The sequence below is a fragment of the Lampris incognitus genome, chromosome 17 (assembly GCF_029633865.1).
Source record: "Lampris incognitus isolate fLamInc1 chromosome 17, fLamInc1.hap2, whole genome shotgun sequence".
Classification (NCBI taxonomy): Eukaryota; Metazoa; Chordata; class Actinopteri; order Lampriformes; family Lampridae; genus Lampris; species Lampris incognitus.
This window is the reverse complement of record NC_079227.1, coordinates 20,756,269-20,773,091: the sequence shown is the minus strand read 5'-3', so window position 1 is coordinate 20,773,091 and position 16,823 is coordinate 20,756,269. Positions and strand designations below refer to the sequence as shown.

Genomic DNA, 16,823 nt, shown 5'->3' with positions numbered 1-16,823 from the left:
ATCGGGGAGGCCGAGCTCCCACCGCAGGGACATAGCCGAGTGACCACAGTCTGGGGGTCAGCGCTTAAAGTGGCCCTCGTCACCCGCCCCTTCTGTGTTTTATTCCTCCATGACAAAGGAGACGGGGAAACGGGCTGTGACTGAGCGCCCCTCCAGCTACCGCCCTGCTTGTGAAAGAAGAAAAAAAAAGTTTCTCTTGAGTTACTAAATGTGACAATAATTGATAGATATCCTTGTGAAATGTGTGTGTGAGGTCTCTTCTCTAAGCCAGTTTCAGTGGGGGAATCGTCTACATATAATTCCAATCAGGAGAGGATGAATTTTGAATGCTTCCAGTTGAGATGGGTTTATGTTTCAACCAGGCTCACAACGACAGCGGGTCTGTTTTCGATCACTGACATTGTTGCGCGTTACGTCGCCGTGTCAGAAATGTGCCGAGCTCAGCTTTTGGACTTGGACGACAGTTGCACTATCGGAGTGATAGACGATCATCAGGGCCAGGGATGGATCGGGGGGGAGATGTGACATCGGTCTAATTTACGACCACAAACGTAGGAATGGGTGTGCAGTCTGCATCTGAACAACATTGAAACCACGTTTCCCAGGTTGGGTCCGCAAGTGCAACGTGACCTGTCTGGGAAGGCAGTGTCAATCAGGGTCAAGAACATTAGAAACCTATCTAAGTGTGCTTAGGATGGCGTTGCTTTCTATGTGTCTGCATCTTTTGGTGCAAAGGAGGGTGAAGCCGGCATAGTCGGGGTCTCCTACCATGCCGGTTTCTACGGTGACCTGAGAAAACCCGTAACCAGGTCCGGTTTTCTTTCTCAGGCCTGATCAGCGTATTATCACAAAGGAGGACATGTGTTCACCCCACCAACCTCCCACTCCTTCCCACTCAATCCGACCAGCGTGGCCGGACACAGGCAGCCAATAAAACCAGGATTAGGAGGGTATCTACACACACACTGAGCTGTAGCGAAAAAGTTTCTGAACACGCCCAATCCCACCCTCCTCCCCTCACACACTTCTCTCCTTTCATTGCTCCTCTCCGTCTCTCATTCTTATCATCTTTCTCTTTGTTTATTTCATCACATTTTTTTTCTATACTTCCTTTGCCTCTGCCTCTTCCTTTCAGAGCCCTTGCCCTGTAAGCTCTCAACACAATGGGGCTACCAGAAATTACTCATTTTGGTGGAGCAGTTCAGCGAAATCTCAATGCCCTGTGTCTCCCCCCCACACCCCTCATACTTGGGGTGCCATGTCTTTTCCTGTTATTATAATGAAATAGGCTCCATCATAATGGCAAAGCTCTGTTTGTATGTGGCCATATGTGTATTAGTGTGTATGTGGGGAGGGTGGTATGAATTCTTGCCGTCTTTACAAATTTGTTGATAAGTTCCAGCCCCTTCGCATAATTTTTCAACCTCCAGTTCACATTTCACACATGCAAAGCAGATTTTTGCCGTCTCCATCTGTTTTGTGACTCCCTTAATTGTATGACACCCTGTCATTATACAGTGATTCCAGTATGAGGCATTGTCACAGGACATACATCATGTTTATTGTTATAATTTGTCTGGAGAAATTTGGCAGTGAATCGGTCTCTGAGTGGCTGAAAGACTGTGGTCCCCTGCCCGTCTGCTGTGGCTAACATCCCTGCTAACATGTCCTGGAAATGGGAGAGCCTTAAGGATAATATCGACGCCTTTGTCCGGACTTTGTAAGCCGGGGGACAAAGACGACAAGAACTCTTCCCCCAAACAAACCTTTTTCATTAGAGCAGCAAACACTTCATCCCTTGGCTATGTGAGGGAAGTCTTATTTGGTGTGTGTGTGAGCCGCTCAGCACTGTCCCACAGGGAAGAGCCTAAACCCTCGGCAGTCTTCAGCTGGACACTGAGGCGGCCTAATTAAAGGGCACTTAAGCCCCACAATGCACAGCAGTGCAGGTTGGAGGTGACGGGGGTCCCCAAGTTGGAGGGGCAGTATTCATGGCACTCGTAAACAAGGGGGTCCGGGACAGAGGGAGAGAAGAGGGCTATGTGCCAGAGACTTTGTTCACACAAGATGAAGAGTCAACAGCCCCCCCCCCCTCCACCCCGCCATCCCTCCCCACTCCTCCTTAGCCATCCCCCCTAATAACCACCTTCTTCTGAGGGGCTGCAAACACAATGCCCTCCCACTCCCCTCCTCTTGCTCTCAATCACTGTTGGGACAATGAGGGAGCCCCTCCACCCCCCCCACACACACCATTCTGCCCCCCCCCCAAACAGACACTTCTTTTATTGAAATTCTTTGGTGTTCTAATCCTCAGCTTCCTCCAGGGGCAATAATGGACTCCCTGCGTCAGCCTTTTCCAGCGAGACTATCATCCGAGCCTGCCTGGGTCACAAGTCCACCCCACCAATTTGAGAAGAGGGACACTGCTCGAGTAGTTTTCCCCGTCACTGCTCAGCTGTGGTACATTGTAGTAAGTGCTTGTTATAATAGAATTTACCCATAATATGCAAAATATTATTATCACATATAATCACAGGGAGTTTTACACTATCTATCTATCTATCTATCTATCTATCTATCTATCTATCTATCTATCTATCTATCTATCTATCTATCTATCTATCTATCTATCTATCTATCTATCTATCTATCACATCCGCTTACATATGCAAAGAAAAAAAAATCCAACCTGAGGTTCATTACATTTAAATGGTTTTTAATGTAAAGTATGATATCGAACCAAAACTAGTTTTCAAGTAATACTCCCTCAAATAATAATAGATAGGTAATAGATTCTCATTTATTTACAGAACAAAACTGAATCACAATATGCCAATATCTGAAAATTTATTCCCATACAATACCATTGAAAGACATAAACGGTAAGACTGAAATATTGCCCAACCCTAATAATAGTTCGATGGCAATCACTGTCATCTGCTGCCTTTTATTACAGTTGTACAAATTGCTCATTGGTTTGCAGTGTATGCTAGTTCTAAAATTCAGAATAGCCTGTACTGTACACGTATATTCAAACTTGAACCACAGTGGCACCACCAACCGTTTTCATGTACAGTTTACCATCATCCAATGGCTAAATACTGAATAAGAAGTTGAATTTTGGGGGGCTTTTGTCTTGCTTTTTCATATGTGAAATGGCAAAAAGCAATACGTCCCGATTCACTCATCAGCGCATTTCAATGCTCAAAGCTGTTATTTGCTCTTGTCCCATGTGTTCCAGGTTGTATTTTGGAAAAACAAACCCCCCCCCCCCCAAAAAAAACAAAGTTATTCAGACTGACATTAACTTTACATCCGTTTTTGCGAAGAAACACATTGGTCTATGAAGATGGTGCTAAGGGACCTACCAGTCTGAGGCAAGATTTTACCCAGCTCTTATTGTTCAGATGGGTTTTCCAGGCACAGTTAGGTACAGTTGCAGCTCGGTGGATATGCATTTCTAATACCCACCCGTGGTGAAACACAGGACTGGGGATCTCAGATGAGATGTTTTGTTTGATTAAGTGAAAGACATGAGATGGACTGTCTCTGAGCACCAGCACTGCACAGTGGGTTCACCACCGCAGTGGAGTCGGTATAATGGAACACCACCCCTCTATATAATTCAGTGATTACAAGGCTGATATCAATGGATAAACTACAAATACTCAGAAAGAAGATGGAATAAGATGGACGTGACAGCCAATAAGGAGTTTGTTCTTGACTGTACTATTAGGCCTGCATCGGGTATGTCACAGCAGGTGCATCGTAATGCACTGGCAGGGGAGCAGCAACCAGTTGCGAGTGTGTTGATGGTGACACCTACTGGAGTACTTCAAATTTCGAGTGCATGCAGTGAATTTGTGTCACAAGCATGCCCGGACAGGCAACCTGGCAGTTCTGGCAAATGCCAGAAGGGCCGCTGCACTTTTGAGCCTCTGGGCAGCTATATTCTGAGAGGAGGGGAAAAAAACATTTTTTTTGTACCTAAATAAATTCATAGTAATAAAGTGCACTGACGTGACGATTTCTGACTACTTAAGGTAGGACATCTTCTTTTTCAATTCCATCCATGAGGTTGGTCGCCATGCCAGCATGTCTTTGTGTGTGTGTGTGTGTGTGAGTGAGTGAGTGTGTGTGTGTGTGAGACAGATGCATTTATTATATAGCTTATTCTTTTTCAATTCCATCCATGGGTTTGGCTGCCATGCCATTCACTTGTGTGTGTGTGTGTGTGTGTGTGTGTGTGTGTGTGTGTGTGTGTGAGAGAGAGAGGGAGAGAGAGAGAGAGAGAGAGAGATGCATTTATTATAAAGGCCTGTAAGAGTGCCTGCACTGGGTGCCGACGTGTCTTGCTTGATTGCTTGCTGTGTTATTAATATAAATGAGCTTCATGGGGTATGTCATTATTGTGGAAGCCTGCATAGTGTGCTGTTGGTGCGGACTGCGGAGTATTCTGAATTTGAGCGTCATTTGCATTAGCAAAAATATGCGAGCATAACCTCCTATTCTTTGCATGTATTCCACTCATTGCCATTCTGTTTTATTCTAAGATGGTCATTTGAACGTTTTATGATCTGCTTCAGTGTGTGCATTATTTAGTTAAGAAAGCCTGTAAGTGTGCTGCGTGCTGCTGGTGCCGATCATGTGTGCGTGATATTTGCATTACAAAATACGCACGCCCCCCCCCCCCTTTTTTTTTTTTGGAAAATGGGCCGGTCGGGACCAAATGCCAGAGCCTGATTTTTGTCCCAGTCCGTCACTGGCACAAGCATTGTGCTATTGTGATGTGTACCTTTTTAAGAAGATAACCAGTAGCATTGTAACCAGGATATGAGTTGGCACTGGACCTTAATATGTAACTTGCAAAGGACACAGTGCGTTGAACACCTCTGTATAGTGTATAGTACTAATTTTATATATATACATACATATATTCCATATCAATACAGAAAAGCTCAGTTGTACTTACTTTCTGTATGCTTTAACTCATATAGGTTTATTTGTGATAAGTGTTCAAATCGTCAACTCAGTGATGGAGTGTGATTAAATGTCATGTTGAATTTAAGTTGGATGGAGAAAATAGGAGCGCCACGGTGGCGCAGTGGTTAGTGTGGTTGCCTCACAGCAAGAAGGTCCTGGGTTCGAGCCCCGGGGTAGTCCAACCTTGGGGGTTGTCCCGGGTCGTCCTCTGTGTGGAGTTTGCATGTTTTCCCCATGTCTGCGTGGGTTTCCTCCAGGTGCTCTGGTTTCCTCCCACAGTCCAAAGACATGTAGGTCAGGTGAATCAGCCATACTAAATTGCCCCTAGGTGTGTGTGTGTGTGTGTGTGTGTGTGTGTGTGTGTGTGTGTGTGTGTGTGTGTGTGTGTGTGTGTGTGTGTGTGTGTGTGTTTGGTGGTAGGGGGGGGCCCTGTGTGGTGGCCTGTCCAGGGTGTCTCCCCACCTGCTGCCCAATGACTGCTGGGATAGGCTCCTGCGACCCTGAGAGCAGGATAAGTGGTTCGGATAATGGATGGATGGATGGAGTAAATAGGCTGCTCACTCTGCCTCAAAAAAAACAAAAAAACAAAACACTTGATCCATCTCCTGTAGAGAAAGGAAGAAAAAAAAGTTGAAAATGATATATTAAGCTACACCATCAAAACTGAAACCAGAAGAACGGTAAGTATACTGCTGGCTCATCACAGTCTCTTTATCAAAGTTCAGATATTATGCCCCAAACAAACAAATCTACAATGCAAGCATAGTACAATAAAAGCTTTAAGCATTTTGTAATTCTATTGAATGCATTCACTTAAAGGAAAAAGCAAAAACAATATGATCTGATCGGTGGTGCTTTAAAAGAGGAATCGAGTTCGCCAATTTTATTTCCTTGTGAGAAGTAATGATTTAGCCATTCCGTGGAACAAGAAGTATACATTACAAAACAAAGGCCCAGTGGCAAAACATAGTCATTGATGCCACCCCAGAACATGAGCATGAAATATATCTCATCATTAAAAGCTTTCATTACACAAATGAGTCCTATTAACAGAGTCACATTACTTCTAAAAGCCTCAGTCAGGTGGCCTGGAGGCATCGGCCCAAGTGTATAGAAATGTAGTCTTGCTGTGCAGCTAACCCACATATCTATTAAACGTATGGTTGTGAAGAAACGAAGCACACCACAGCAGTTTGAAACCGCGATTTTGTAATTTTCAGCAATAGCTGCAACTTTGTCTTGGGTCATTGGATGGCTCAGATTGCCCCTCACACTCAGCTAACTGGAGTCAGTATTTTTGTGTGTGTGTGTGTGTGTGTGTGTGTTTTTAGGTTGATGCCATGTAATAAAACATGCACCCTGTGGACTGTAAAATAGATGCCCCCCATCCCACCTCACCTGCCAAAAAAGGGGATAAAAGAAAGGAAAATAAAAAGATTTCACCTTTTTTTTCCCCCCTCACCTGAGCTTTTATTGAGTTTTCAAAAAGCTATACTGTACTGTAAGATGTACTGTTCTGTTTATATCTTTTTAAAAAGATTTCAGCTTTTTACTATGACCTACATTCCTCAAAAAAGTTAAAAAATAAGAAATTTAAGACACAGCAAAGGACTTCATTTTGTTTATCAAGGAACTAGGACTCATCTGCCCAGAAGCCAGTCTAAGTGTGTTTAAATGATTGAACAAAAAACATGAACTAATTATGGCTTTGTTCCCCTTTTAAACTGACCTCTTTCTCAGAGGTTTTAGACAGTCTGATGATGACTGTATTTTGAAGTGTATTTAAGCCACTGTCACTGACGACATCTTAATTAATTCAGTTCTGATTCCCTGTAAATCTGACATCTTTCTTAGCAGAGGGGAATCCTTAGGGACTTCGAGGACTTCAGAGAAGGCCCAACATATCAGCATTTTAAATGCTACATTTAAAATCTTTCATTTAATAATAATTCTCTCTTCTAATTCTAATTTTAGCCTAGTTTCTATCAAGGTTGCTTCAGTAATGAAAGGGTTACTGTCCAGAAACCATGAAAATTTAGTTATCCAATCAGATTTTGTTGTTGTCGTCTCTTGGCAGAGAAAGGGTTAGCTGGCTGGCTCCCTCATTGGTTAGGACTGCTAGAAGTCCTGTGCCTGTGTGTTTATTTAGAAAGTGACAGGTGAATCAGCCAATCTTATTTTGCTCTTGTAGTGGGTGGGACAAAAAAAATATCACCCTAGGACTTCTAGAAGTCCAGACTTATCCAGACGAGGGCTCACTCATAAAAGGATGATGTGCGGTTGCTTAGGAGTCATTACTTGTGATTGACCGACTCTTTCACATTGGCAATCCAAATCTACTGGTTTACTTAAACCAATCGAACGGCACATCACTAACGTTAGTCTATGTATCAGACAAGTGCGATGAAGTTTACGAAGCATTACAGGAGGAGACAAGAGCGACGTTGTAGCTAGCTTGTTAGCGTTACCCTTCTCAAGACTTGCTTTCAGGGAAAAGTAACAAGTGATTGGAAATGGAAGGCCAACTCCCGCTCTTGTCTCACCTATTCTTCATCACCTCACCTGTCTGGTGTTGACCATCCCCGTATCCACCTCTTCAGCTGAGCGGTCTTTCTCGGCCCTGAAGCGCATCAAGACGCACACCAGAAACACAACGGGACAGGATCGACTGGGAGCTTTGGCACTGATGTCCACAGAAAAAGGCCTTCTGATGGAACTTACATCCAAGGACAAACTGCATGATGCTGCCATTGCCCACTTCACAAAGAAGGACCGACAGATGGACTTTATATTCAAGTAGCCTAAGAAGGTAACCTAATTTTATTTTACTCCAAATAAAAGCTGGCGTATTCGTTTTACATATTGTGATGGCACTTCATAGCTGGTAATACCACACTTTGCTCATGTAACGTTAGGCCTACTATACTCAATATTATGGCATAAGGTTTGGCATATTTTGCATATGATTGTATTGCGACTTTGCTCATGGCGTATTCTGCATGTGAAGATTGATTTTATCGTTATTTCTATTCTTTGCTCATGAATTGCTTTGACTTGGTCTGGTCAGTTTGTAAAGAAGAGGTTTTATGATGCTGCGTGCTAGCGCTGTCCATGTCATGTGCATTTTCATTGTTTCCCAAGTACGGAGAGAGACAAAGGCTATTTGATGGCCAATGGATTTGATTTTGGTGGATCTTGAGGCACCGAGTTACTGGCGGTGGTGGTGGTGGTGGTGTGTGTGTGTGTGTGTGTGTGTGTGTGTGTATGGAGCTGTGTGTCAGAGCTGTTCACATATTAAAAAATACCCCCAAAATTTGGCTGATTACAATATAATTGCGCCGTTGAAGGCCCACTGCCAGACCCCACGGTTCGCTACTGTTTCTTAGTAAATCCTAAACATAGCCTTTCATTCACTTAATTTTGTTGGTTTGGTATGTCCCCTCGTCATCTTGCCTCTTTCTGAAATGGCTTTTTTTTCCAGCGTCATGTATTTGGTTTTTGTTGTCGCTCCCAACAGTGATCTAAGTGTATTGTCCTCCATACTTGTATGGCGGGTGAGCTCTAGATTTACATCGCTGACATGGCTATAGCACCTGAGGCTATGAGTATGAGAGAATCCCTTGTCAGCTGGCCAGACCTGTTTGATGCAGCACACCGTAGAGGTACCCTTTGAAACACTGGGTGTCACATAGCCTTGAATGTAAACAGAACAGAGTTGACCCCCGCGACCTCGGGCGACTGCGAGTCTAAATTAGTTTTCGAACTAATCTGTGAATCTAGAACACGACACTGTTGATGTTCTTTGATTTTGAGACCGGGACATAAACCCCGTCAGTCATTTTCACTGCCTCTAGCAATGTTTCCTTGTTCAATGGCTACATGAGAGTCAAGGGCCCCCTTTTGTACTCGGCTATCAAATGTTAAATGATGTTACATCATTAGTCCATAAATGTTTTTGATCAGATTAGTTCACTGACAGTACTTGCAGTGGCAGAGTGGGGAATCTTAATTTGGCACGGGTAAGCGGTTTGGATAATGAATGAATGAATGAATGAGCGAATGAATGGATGAATAAATAGCTGTTGATAATTTAATAATTTGATGAATGAGCAGCCAGGATCAATTCAGTTTAAGGAGCTATTCACGTTTTCATTAAGTAAAAACCTCTAAGATTTTATAGTTGGTCTTTTTTTTTTTAAAATAGAAGAGCGTAATTTTGACCCTTTTAGTTTATTTCTGTCACCAGCTGAATCCTTTGTCAGTCGTGCCCTCTTCCTATCCCCTCCTACCGCCGTGACGTTACGAGGGGGCGTTTTTTCAACGCGGTTTCACCATGGTAGTTTATAATTGGTCAGATATTGCCACGTGATAGACATTATCCAATCAGAACCAAATGCGATGAGTAAAACTTCACCCGAGGGAGGGAGTTCCGAAAACGATGACGCTCCATGGTGAACTGCGCTGTGTTGTCGCCAGCTGTTCGCAAGGAGACGGACGGAAAGTGGAAACGTCTTGTTTGACTGTCTGTGAACAGGCGGGTGTAGTTGTTAGTTTGCTCGAAGCAAAAGAGGGGAAAAGTCCACCAGGAGACTCGTTGAAACAGCATAGCTTTGCCATCTCACCCAGTGATAGTTATCAGTTATATAACTGAAGGCATCGATAAGAGGGAAACAGTGATAACGGACTGGTGTCATACAGGTCGGAGTTGAAGCCATTTTTTTGCTTCTGTGAGTCTAATTCTTCTCTCTCATTGTTTTATGGGAAGCGCATTGGTGGGCTGGTCGTACTGCATAGTTGACTTACAGAAAGACGTCTTTGCCGATATTTTTTTAGGAGTTATGTTTCAATATTTTACTTAACCGAATAGCGTGTAACATCTCGTAACTAATGGCCAAGTGCTTGCTGCGTTGTTTACTCTCGTCAATCAATGGCTTGACTCGCGCTCAGCAGCAAGTCTCCACATCAAAGGTCACTTATGAAATTGAACCTCCTCAAACCGCATTCATGTCCATAGACACAATCAATTTAAACTGGGTTGTGCTTTCGTTAGATTATTACCCAGTTAATAAGTAGGTCACCAGTACATAAAGGCATCAAGTAACTTATTTTGACATTACATAAATGGCTTACACGAGTACTTATTGTGTGGATATTTACTGCTTTTTCCTGATTTAACAATAGACTTGTGGCCAGCTCTGGCCTTTGGAGGGCAAATCTAATAATAGCTATTGCACTAAGTTAGTGATAGCTATTACACTAAGGAGTTAATCATTTCCGATTGCTAATTGACAGAATCGTATGTTTTGCCACTAAACAAAATCCACTTGATGTGTTTTGTCAGACCTAGCGTTTGTGTCCATCTTAGAGTTCAGTATTAGACTAGCCACTTCTTGTTCATTTTTTTCCTCAAATTAATTTAGGTAATTCTGTACATCGACCCATTTATTTCATCCAACAGAAATCATTTGTCAGATTGCCGACCTTGAGGTAGCGCCGCTGCCATCATGAATGTGGGGACGGCGCACAGCGAGGTGAACCCCAACACCCGGGTGATGAACAGCAGGGGAATTTGGCTTTCTTACATCCTGGGCATTGGCCTTTTGCATGTCATCCTGCTCAGCATTCCCTTCGCCAGCGTACCCGTGGTTTGGACCCTCACCAACCTCATCCACAACCTGGTCAGTGGAGTGGAAGGCCCTTTGGGCCCCCATACTGTCTAAAAAAAAACTGCCTTTCTCCCTTAATTCCTGAACTAGTCAGATCATATAAGAGACAGTGACAGACTGGCAAAAGGCCCTATGAGTAAGTGGGTTTTAAAAAAAAATGCAACCCAGTGTATATACAATCAATACAGACTAAAACACAAAAGCAACAAATAAGGTCCCCAGAAAAGGCAGCGGCTAATATCAGACTACAGTAATGCAAGTGTGAGAGTAGCACAAAGCTAGTGTACTTAATGGCCAGTGCAATACAATAGACATGAAGACCGCAAGGAAGTGCCTGCTCATTACGTCTCTGATCCTAGTCATGTTTTTTAACTAACTGGAGCAAGAAATGTTTAAGCCAGCATATTCATCCTCAGAGCTGAGGTATTGCTCGGTCTTACATCATAAATCCTTCTATTGTGTTACCAATTGCTGGCTGTATGCCCTACAGTCTCACAGAATAGTACAATATCTGCTCACAGCTGGTCCTGTTGCAAAAATAAGTCATTACACCTTTGTACTGTGGATTCGGCTCTACATGATTAAATCTTATCATACAATTCATCAGACCTCTCCTTACATTGGGAACCCTGAACACAATCACTTTTTGTTCACTTGGACACTTTTTGATAACAGTTCATTGAAACAAGGCTCTATCGTTCAACCCCTGAGTCTTCCCACTTGCCTTTCTGCACAGTTAATTTGTTAAGCGAGTTCAACTATCATTTACCTGTGTTACATCCATATGACACATAACTATTATAGCTGACTGAAGAGAGCAGTGTTCCAATTCGCCTTACACAGACTGCATTGTTTTACTGTGGGTTTTTTTTGTTTTGTTTTTTGTCTCTTGCAGTGCATGTACCTCCTGCTCCACACAGTAAAAGGGACCCCCTTTGAGACCCCAGACCAGGGCAAGGCTCGCCTCCTGACACATTGGGAGCAGATGGACTATGGCGTGCAGTTTACTGCGTCGCGCAAGTTCCTCACCATCACCCCCATCGTCCTGTAAGTGGTTCTCCCAAGGATAATGTTCCTCTTTAAGCGACGTAGTAAGCCATGGGGGGAAAGAATTGTGATGCCACAGGAGGGGTCTTAACTAGGGTGGTCACAAAGTGTGAATTGATAAGCATTTCTTATGGCCCCAGGGCTTATATCACAGCTTTCCAGGGGGCTAAGCTTTCTCAGCAACACCCCTGGTTGCCTTCGTCTTCTTTTCTGCCTTTATTAAGCTGCAGGGCTCTGTTTTCAGGAAGCGTACCCTGGCTCCCTGGGGTTGCTGTTGCCACCTCAGCTATAATGAAAAACTGCAGCTCTGCTTTCTTTTATCTAATGTGTCCTTTTGTTTTTGTTTCCGTTTCTCTAATAATTATTAACTGCCCCTTCCTAACTGGTAATTATGCACATATGTGAGCTCTTTGTGTATCTGTTTGTGAGTCAGTCTGTGCTCAAGGGGGATGCCTATAATATTTAAATACCCTTCCCTGCATCTAGCATATCCAGTGAGGTAATCTCACTTGTTTAAAAAGCCCAATGTTTTTGTAACCGGTGCCAGCTGGAAGCAAGCGGTTGTACTGTACATCTGCACTGTACAGTGAAGACACCTGCTGGTAAAGCTCCACATCAGTTTTAGTCTTGTGGGAGCTTTAAGGAAACTGTTTCTGTCATGAACAGGATGTACAAGGTTTCATTTTGTTTTTGTAGTCCACAACAATCCTCTTCTGATCCATGCCATTACATCTAAAAATACGATCCAACAATGTGGATTCGGCATTGAGTTCCACAGTTTCCTCTTCCTACCGACGGTGGTGGTATTTAACTCGCAGCATCCAGTACCTGCATGTAGCCGGCTGGTTTTCAGGGCTCCTGCTGTGAGCACTGGCAACAGAAGGGAGGGACTCAAGAGCACATATATGTCTGTCTGTTTGTCACTTCCTCAGTAGGTGAACTTGGGTCTGTTTACGGATTTGTTTCCCGGTAAAAACCCTTTTTGTGTGTTTAAGCTATATTGATATTTATTCATTGATGTTGCAATCCTGCTTTTAGTTGGCAATGTCGAAACATTCTTACAGAAAAAGATTTAGCAAATTCTGATAGCATTTGTGAGAGTTGGGAAATATGTTCCTGCAGTGACCTTTTTATATAGCAAGGTTTTTCTTTTCTTGTGGTGTATCAAGAAAAACAAGTTAATGGCAGTTATTCCCTGGTCTCTATGAAGCCTTTCTAGCTTTAGTTTTCCTAATGAAAGTCTGCTCTTTTGCGATTGGGTTTCCTGTCTTCCAAAGCTCCCAGGGAAATTAAGGGGAAGCCACAAAGAGGATATAGGTTTGTCCTGAGTTTAAATGATTTATTTGGTAGTTCATTACTACACCTTTTTTTTAACCCCCCCCCCCCTCTTTTTCTGGCATGTCTGATCCAGGTACATCCTTACCAGCTTCTACACCAAATATGACCGGACTCACTTTGTGGTCAACACTGTCTCCTTGCTCACAGTGCTTATCCCCAAGCTGCCCCAGCTGCATGGCGTGAGGATCTTTGGGATTAATAAATACTGACGGGGTGGAAGAGGACACCTCCCTCTCTTCCAGAGTCCCTATGGACTGCTTTGAGCACACAGAGTATCAGGCCTCTGATTTGGCCTCGAGCCCGTAAGGATCCATTGCTCTTTGGCTTCCCAACACTGCTGAGCAGCATTCTAAATGAAGCCTTTTGGGGATGCTACTGCATCGTGGTACCAAACCCCAGGAAATCAGGACAATAGACCATACAGAGAGCACCAAACGGAAAGAGTGCTCTTTTGAGCGTTTGTGGTCTGTCTCTTGCAAGTTGCACGTTTCCTTCGCGAAACTTGTCAAGAGAGCGTCTTGTAAGCATCATAAAACACATGGAAACTCTTGAAAGAACGAGAATTTTCTGGTCTGAGTGTCAGGAGGAAAGAATGATTCAGTTACTCAACCATTGTTTGGCTCTTTTACACCCCACTGACATGCCTCCACAGAGTCATGTAGTGTATTTCATTTGTAATGATGTACTGCTGTATTTATTCATCTTCCCCTACTCTCTGTAAGGCACTCCTCCATTTGAGGTTTTCTCTGCTTACAGAAAGAGTTGCAGAGCTTTGTTGAAGTAGTTAGGAAACTGCTGGCTGCTGTAGAGGCGAGACCCAAGAGAGTGTAATGTTTTATATTTAGTCCTGGCCACTCTCCTCTGGGTCCAAGATGGGAAAGTTCAGGAGCTCTTACTTTCGTCTGACCGTTTCCATATTTGGACTAGCCTTGTCCTGATTTTTGCCAGGGCAAGCCTCCTGTCAACAGCAAAAGTCTGAGTCTTTGTGTTGAAATCCACTGTGACCAGCTCTCTAGATTGATTTAGGATTGCAGATCAAGCAACTCGACCAAAAGTCCTTCATTATCACTTGAGAGGCAATCCGGTATTTAGTCTGTATTCTAAGTAACTTGGATACATGCTATGCATATTCAGACACGTGATGCGTGTATACACTACAAATGTAGTCAGTTCCCTCTTAAAGTCATTCTGTCAGCATTGCTCCTCTTTTATTTACATCCTGGTTCATAACTTGGAAACAAATTGATATATTTATCATGATGGCGGTACCATTGACAGATTTAGCCTCTGTCTATGCTTCATGTACTGTTTGTGTTTTATGTGCTATTTCTTTTGTCACAGCTTTTTTCCCACCACTTAATTCAGAAGGGAATTTGACCGCTCAGCTGACCAACACATTTCCAGCATGGGTCCCACTGGTGTATTTCCAGGTTGGGAAGAAGGTTTATACAAACGCTTAAAATCAGTGAACTCAGACTTTAAGACATTTCAGAATTATAAGTGCTAACGTCAGACTAGGTAATCATTGTGAAGTAATTATACGGTTATGTGAGAAAAAGTGATGCTAATCTGAGACATCTGGAACCTTGTCATTCACTTGATGCCACAGCTCCCCTCATTGGTCATTTTGTGGTGGCCATTTTGCATCCCACCCAGTGAACATTCAGTTTTAGTTAAATAGAGCATGCAAAATGGCCCAAGTGAATGCAAATTATAGAGCATAACAAGCGTGGACCAAAGAATTGAGAATTTTGTTTACTTCAGCTTTGGTTTCCTTATAATGTCATTGAATATTGAAATGTTGGTGACAAATCGAAACAGACTTTTGGCAAAGAGGAGGCTGTAAAATTCTGCAGCACAAAGTGACCACGAACTCTTTAATTTCATATAGGTTTTTGGAGGTTTCAACATGTCTTTGGTTTCATTATTATCAATCTTGCTTGTGTACCAGGTTTTGTGCTGTCAGATTTTTCTTATAAACAAAACAGTGTTTTGCATATAAGGTCTTCCAAACTGCTGTAGTGCTTAGCTTGAACTTGAGTTGTTGTATGGCAGAGCTGCAGAGACAGCTTGTTGGTGTTCAGTTTAATTAGATTGGATAAGAAATGTTGACTTTATTACGTTACAGTAGAGAAGAACTGCATCTGGTACATGACACAAAACCTATTTTATTTGTATGCTTAAAACGAAATTAAAGTGAAATTATTGGTACTACCTGATGTGAGGCTAGGAGATTTTTGCAGTTTCAGAAGCTCTTGAGATTCTGCTACTCTTTGGGTGACTGTAATGAACTCTCAGTAAGGGTGAACATTAATTTACAGAAATACATTTCATGTATAAATGACAAGCCCTGATCAATCTGAGAGTGTTGATTAAAATCTCTGGGCTATTTTAAGGCAGAAAAACTTTTTTTTTTCATTCAATACTATTATAAGCCTCTTTTTTGAAGCTAAGCCTAGACCAGTAGAGTGGGCCTTTGTTGATAAGAGTTCCCTTTTTGGATTTACCAATATATTTCTCCCCAGGATGACTTTCCTACATTTTGACACAGCTCAGTGATCCATTACATTTGTCATGGCGGATGCTTAGTGCCGACGGTGCGGTTTGTGCTCGAGAATCGCACATTTTTTTATGTTTATTTTTTTACCCAAGTGAACATAGTACCCTGTCTGACAAAGATGGGGTGTTAAAAACCGCTTGTTGATTTTTCATCGGCTTTATGTTTGTTTGTAGAAGTCTTGCATGTTTACATCTCTGTCCAACCACAGCCAGCTATGATTCCTAAGAGAAACTGATTTGTTACGGATATTGCCGAAAGCCTTGACCTTGAGGTTTCTCCTGAAGGGTCTTCATTTGTCGTGGACGGTACCAGTATTTGTATGTTTGAAATGCTCTATGACTAGGCCAGGTTCAGACAAAGCACATGTTGCTGCAGTTTTCCAACCTTACAAACCTTACACGGTTTTCTTTTTTTCATGAATAGAGGATCACTGGATTACTTTTATGCCTATTAACTGTGTTGCGTGGGGCTTTAACAAACAATCCCCACTACCTAAAAGGTAAGCCATGATTTTTGTTTGGACATTGCAACCTGATGCAGGTACGGAGATGATTCCTCTGTTACCAAAGCCAGGGGCTTGTTAAACATTAATTAAGTGAGAGTGATAGGGAGACATGAGTGAAGAGCTAGGTATCACATGGTAAGAGCACCAGGATGAAACAGAATTTTTACCTCTTCAGTTTAAAACTAGGGGTTTCCAACAGTGTCCTCTAATGTTACAATTCAATATCACAATACAGGGGTCTGATGTTTATTTTATTCAGTTTTTTTTATATTTTATTTTATTGAAAAGCAATCCCTACTCATTTCTAATGAGAGAGGGCATCTTTCCTACTATTTCTGTACATCTGATCACTTTCTTTGGATGGCAGCAGATATAGAATGTGACCTGATGTGGTTTTCTGGTTATGATCTCAGCTGACAGAATGTCTCTCAGTCAGCCAATATGTATTGCTTTAGGATTGGCTATATTTGTCATTCATTTGTAAATGTAGCTCAATAAAGTTTTATACACCTCATGTTTTAGTCAGAGCTTGTATACCGGGGGTTCAGAGGAGTTTGTTGGGGTTTTTAGGGGTCCAAGCATCAAAGCTGCTAGAATCCTATTGTGTCTGTTAGGATTATTATTCTTCTGCCCTAAAAGTATCTGGGTCTCAGAAACCATAACAGCTACAGTTCCTGAACTTGGCAGATAGGTTGTAAATCTCACCCACTACTTAAAAAAACAA

At 42.6% G+C, this 16,823-nt stretch overlaps 1 protein-coding gene across 1 annotated transcript; it reads left to right on the top strand.

The window, feature by feature from the left end:
• Positions 1-9,454: 9,454 nt before the first annotated feature.
• On the top strand, positions 9,455-16,604 carry ormdl3 (ORMDL sphingolipid biosynthesis regulator 3). The gene is made up of 4 exons (XM_056297187.1): positions 9,455-9,710; positions 10,442-10,661; positions 11,545-11,696; positions 13,108-16,604. The coding sequence occupies exons 2-4, from the start codon at positions 10,488-10,490 to the stop codon at positions 13,241-13,243; spliced, it is 462 nt and encodes a 153-aa protein (XP_056153162.1). The 5' UTR covers positions 9,455-9,710; positions 10,442-10,487; the 3' UTR covers positions 13,244-16,604.
• Positions 16,605-16,823: the final 219 nt, after the last annotated feature.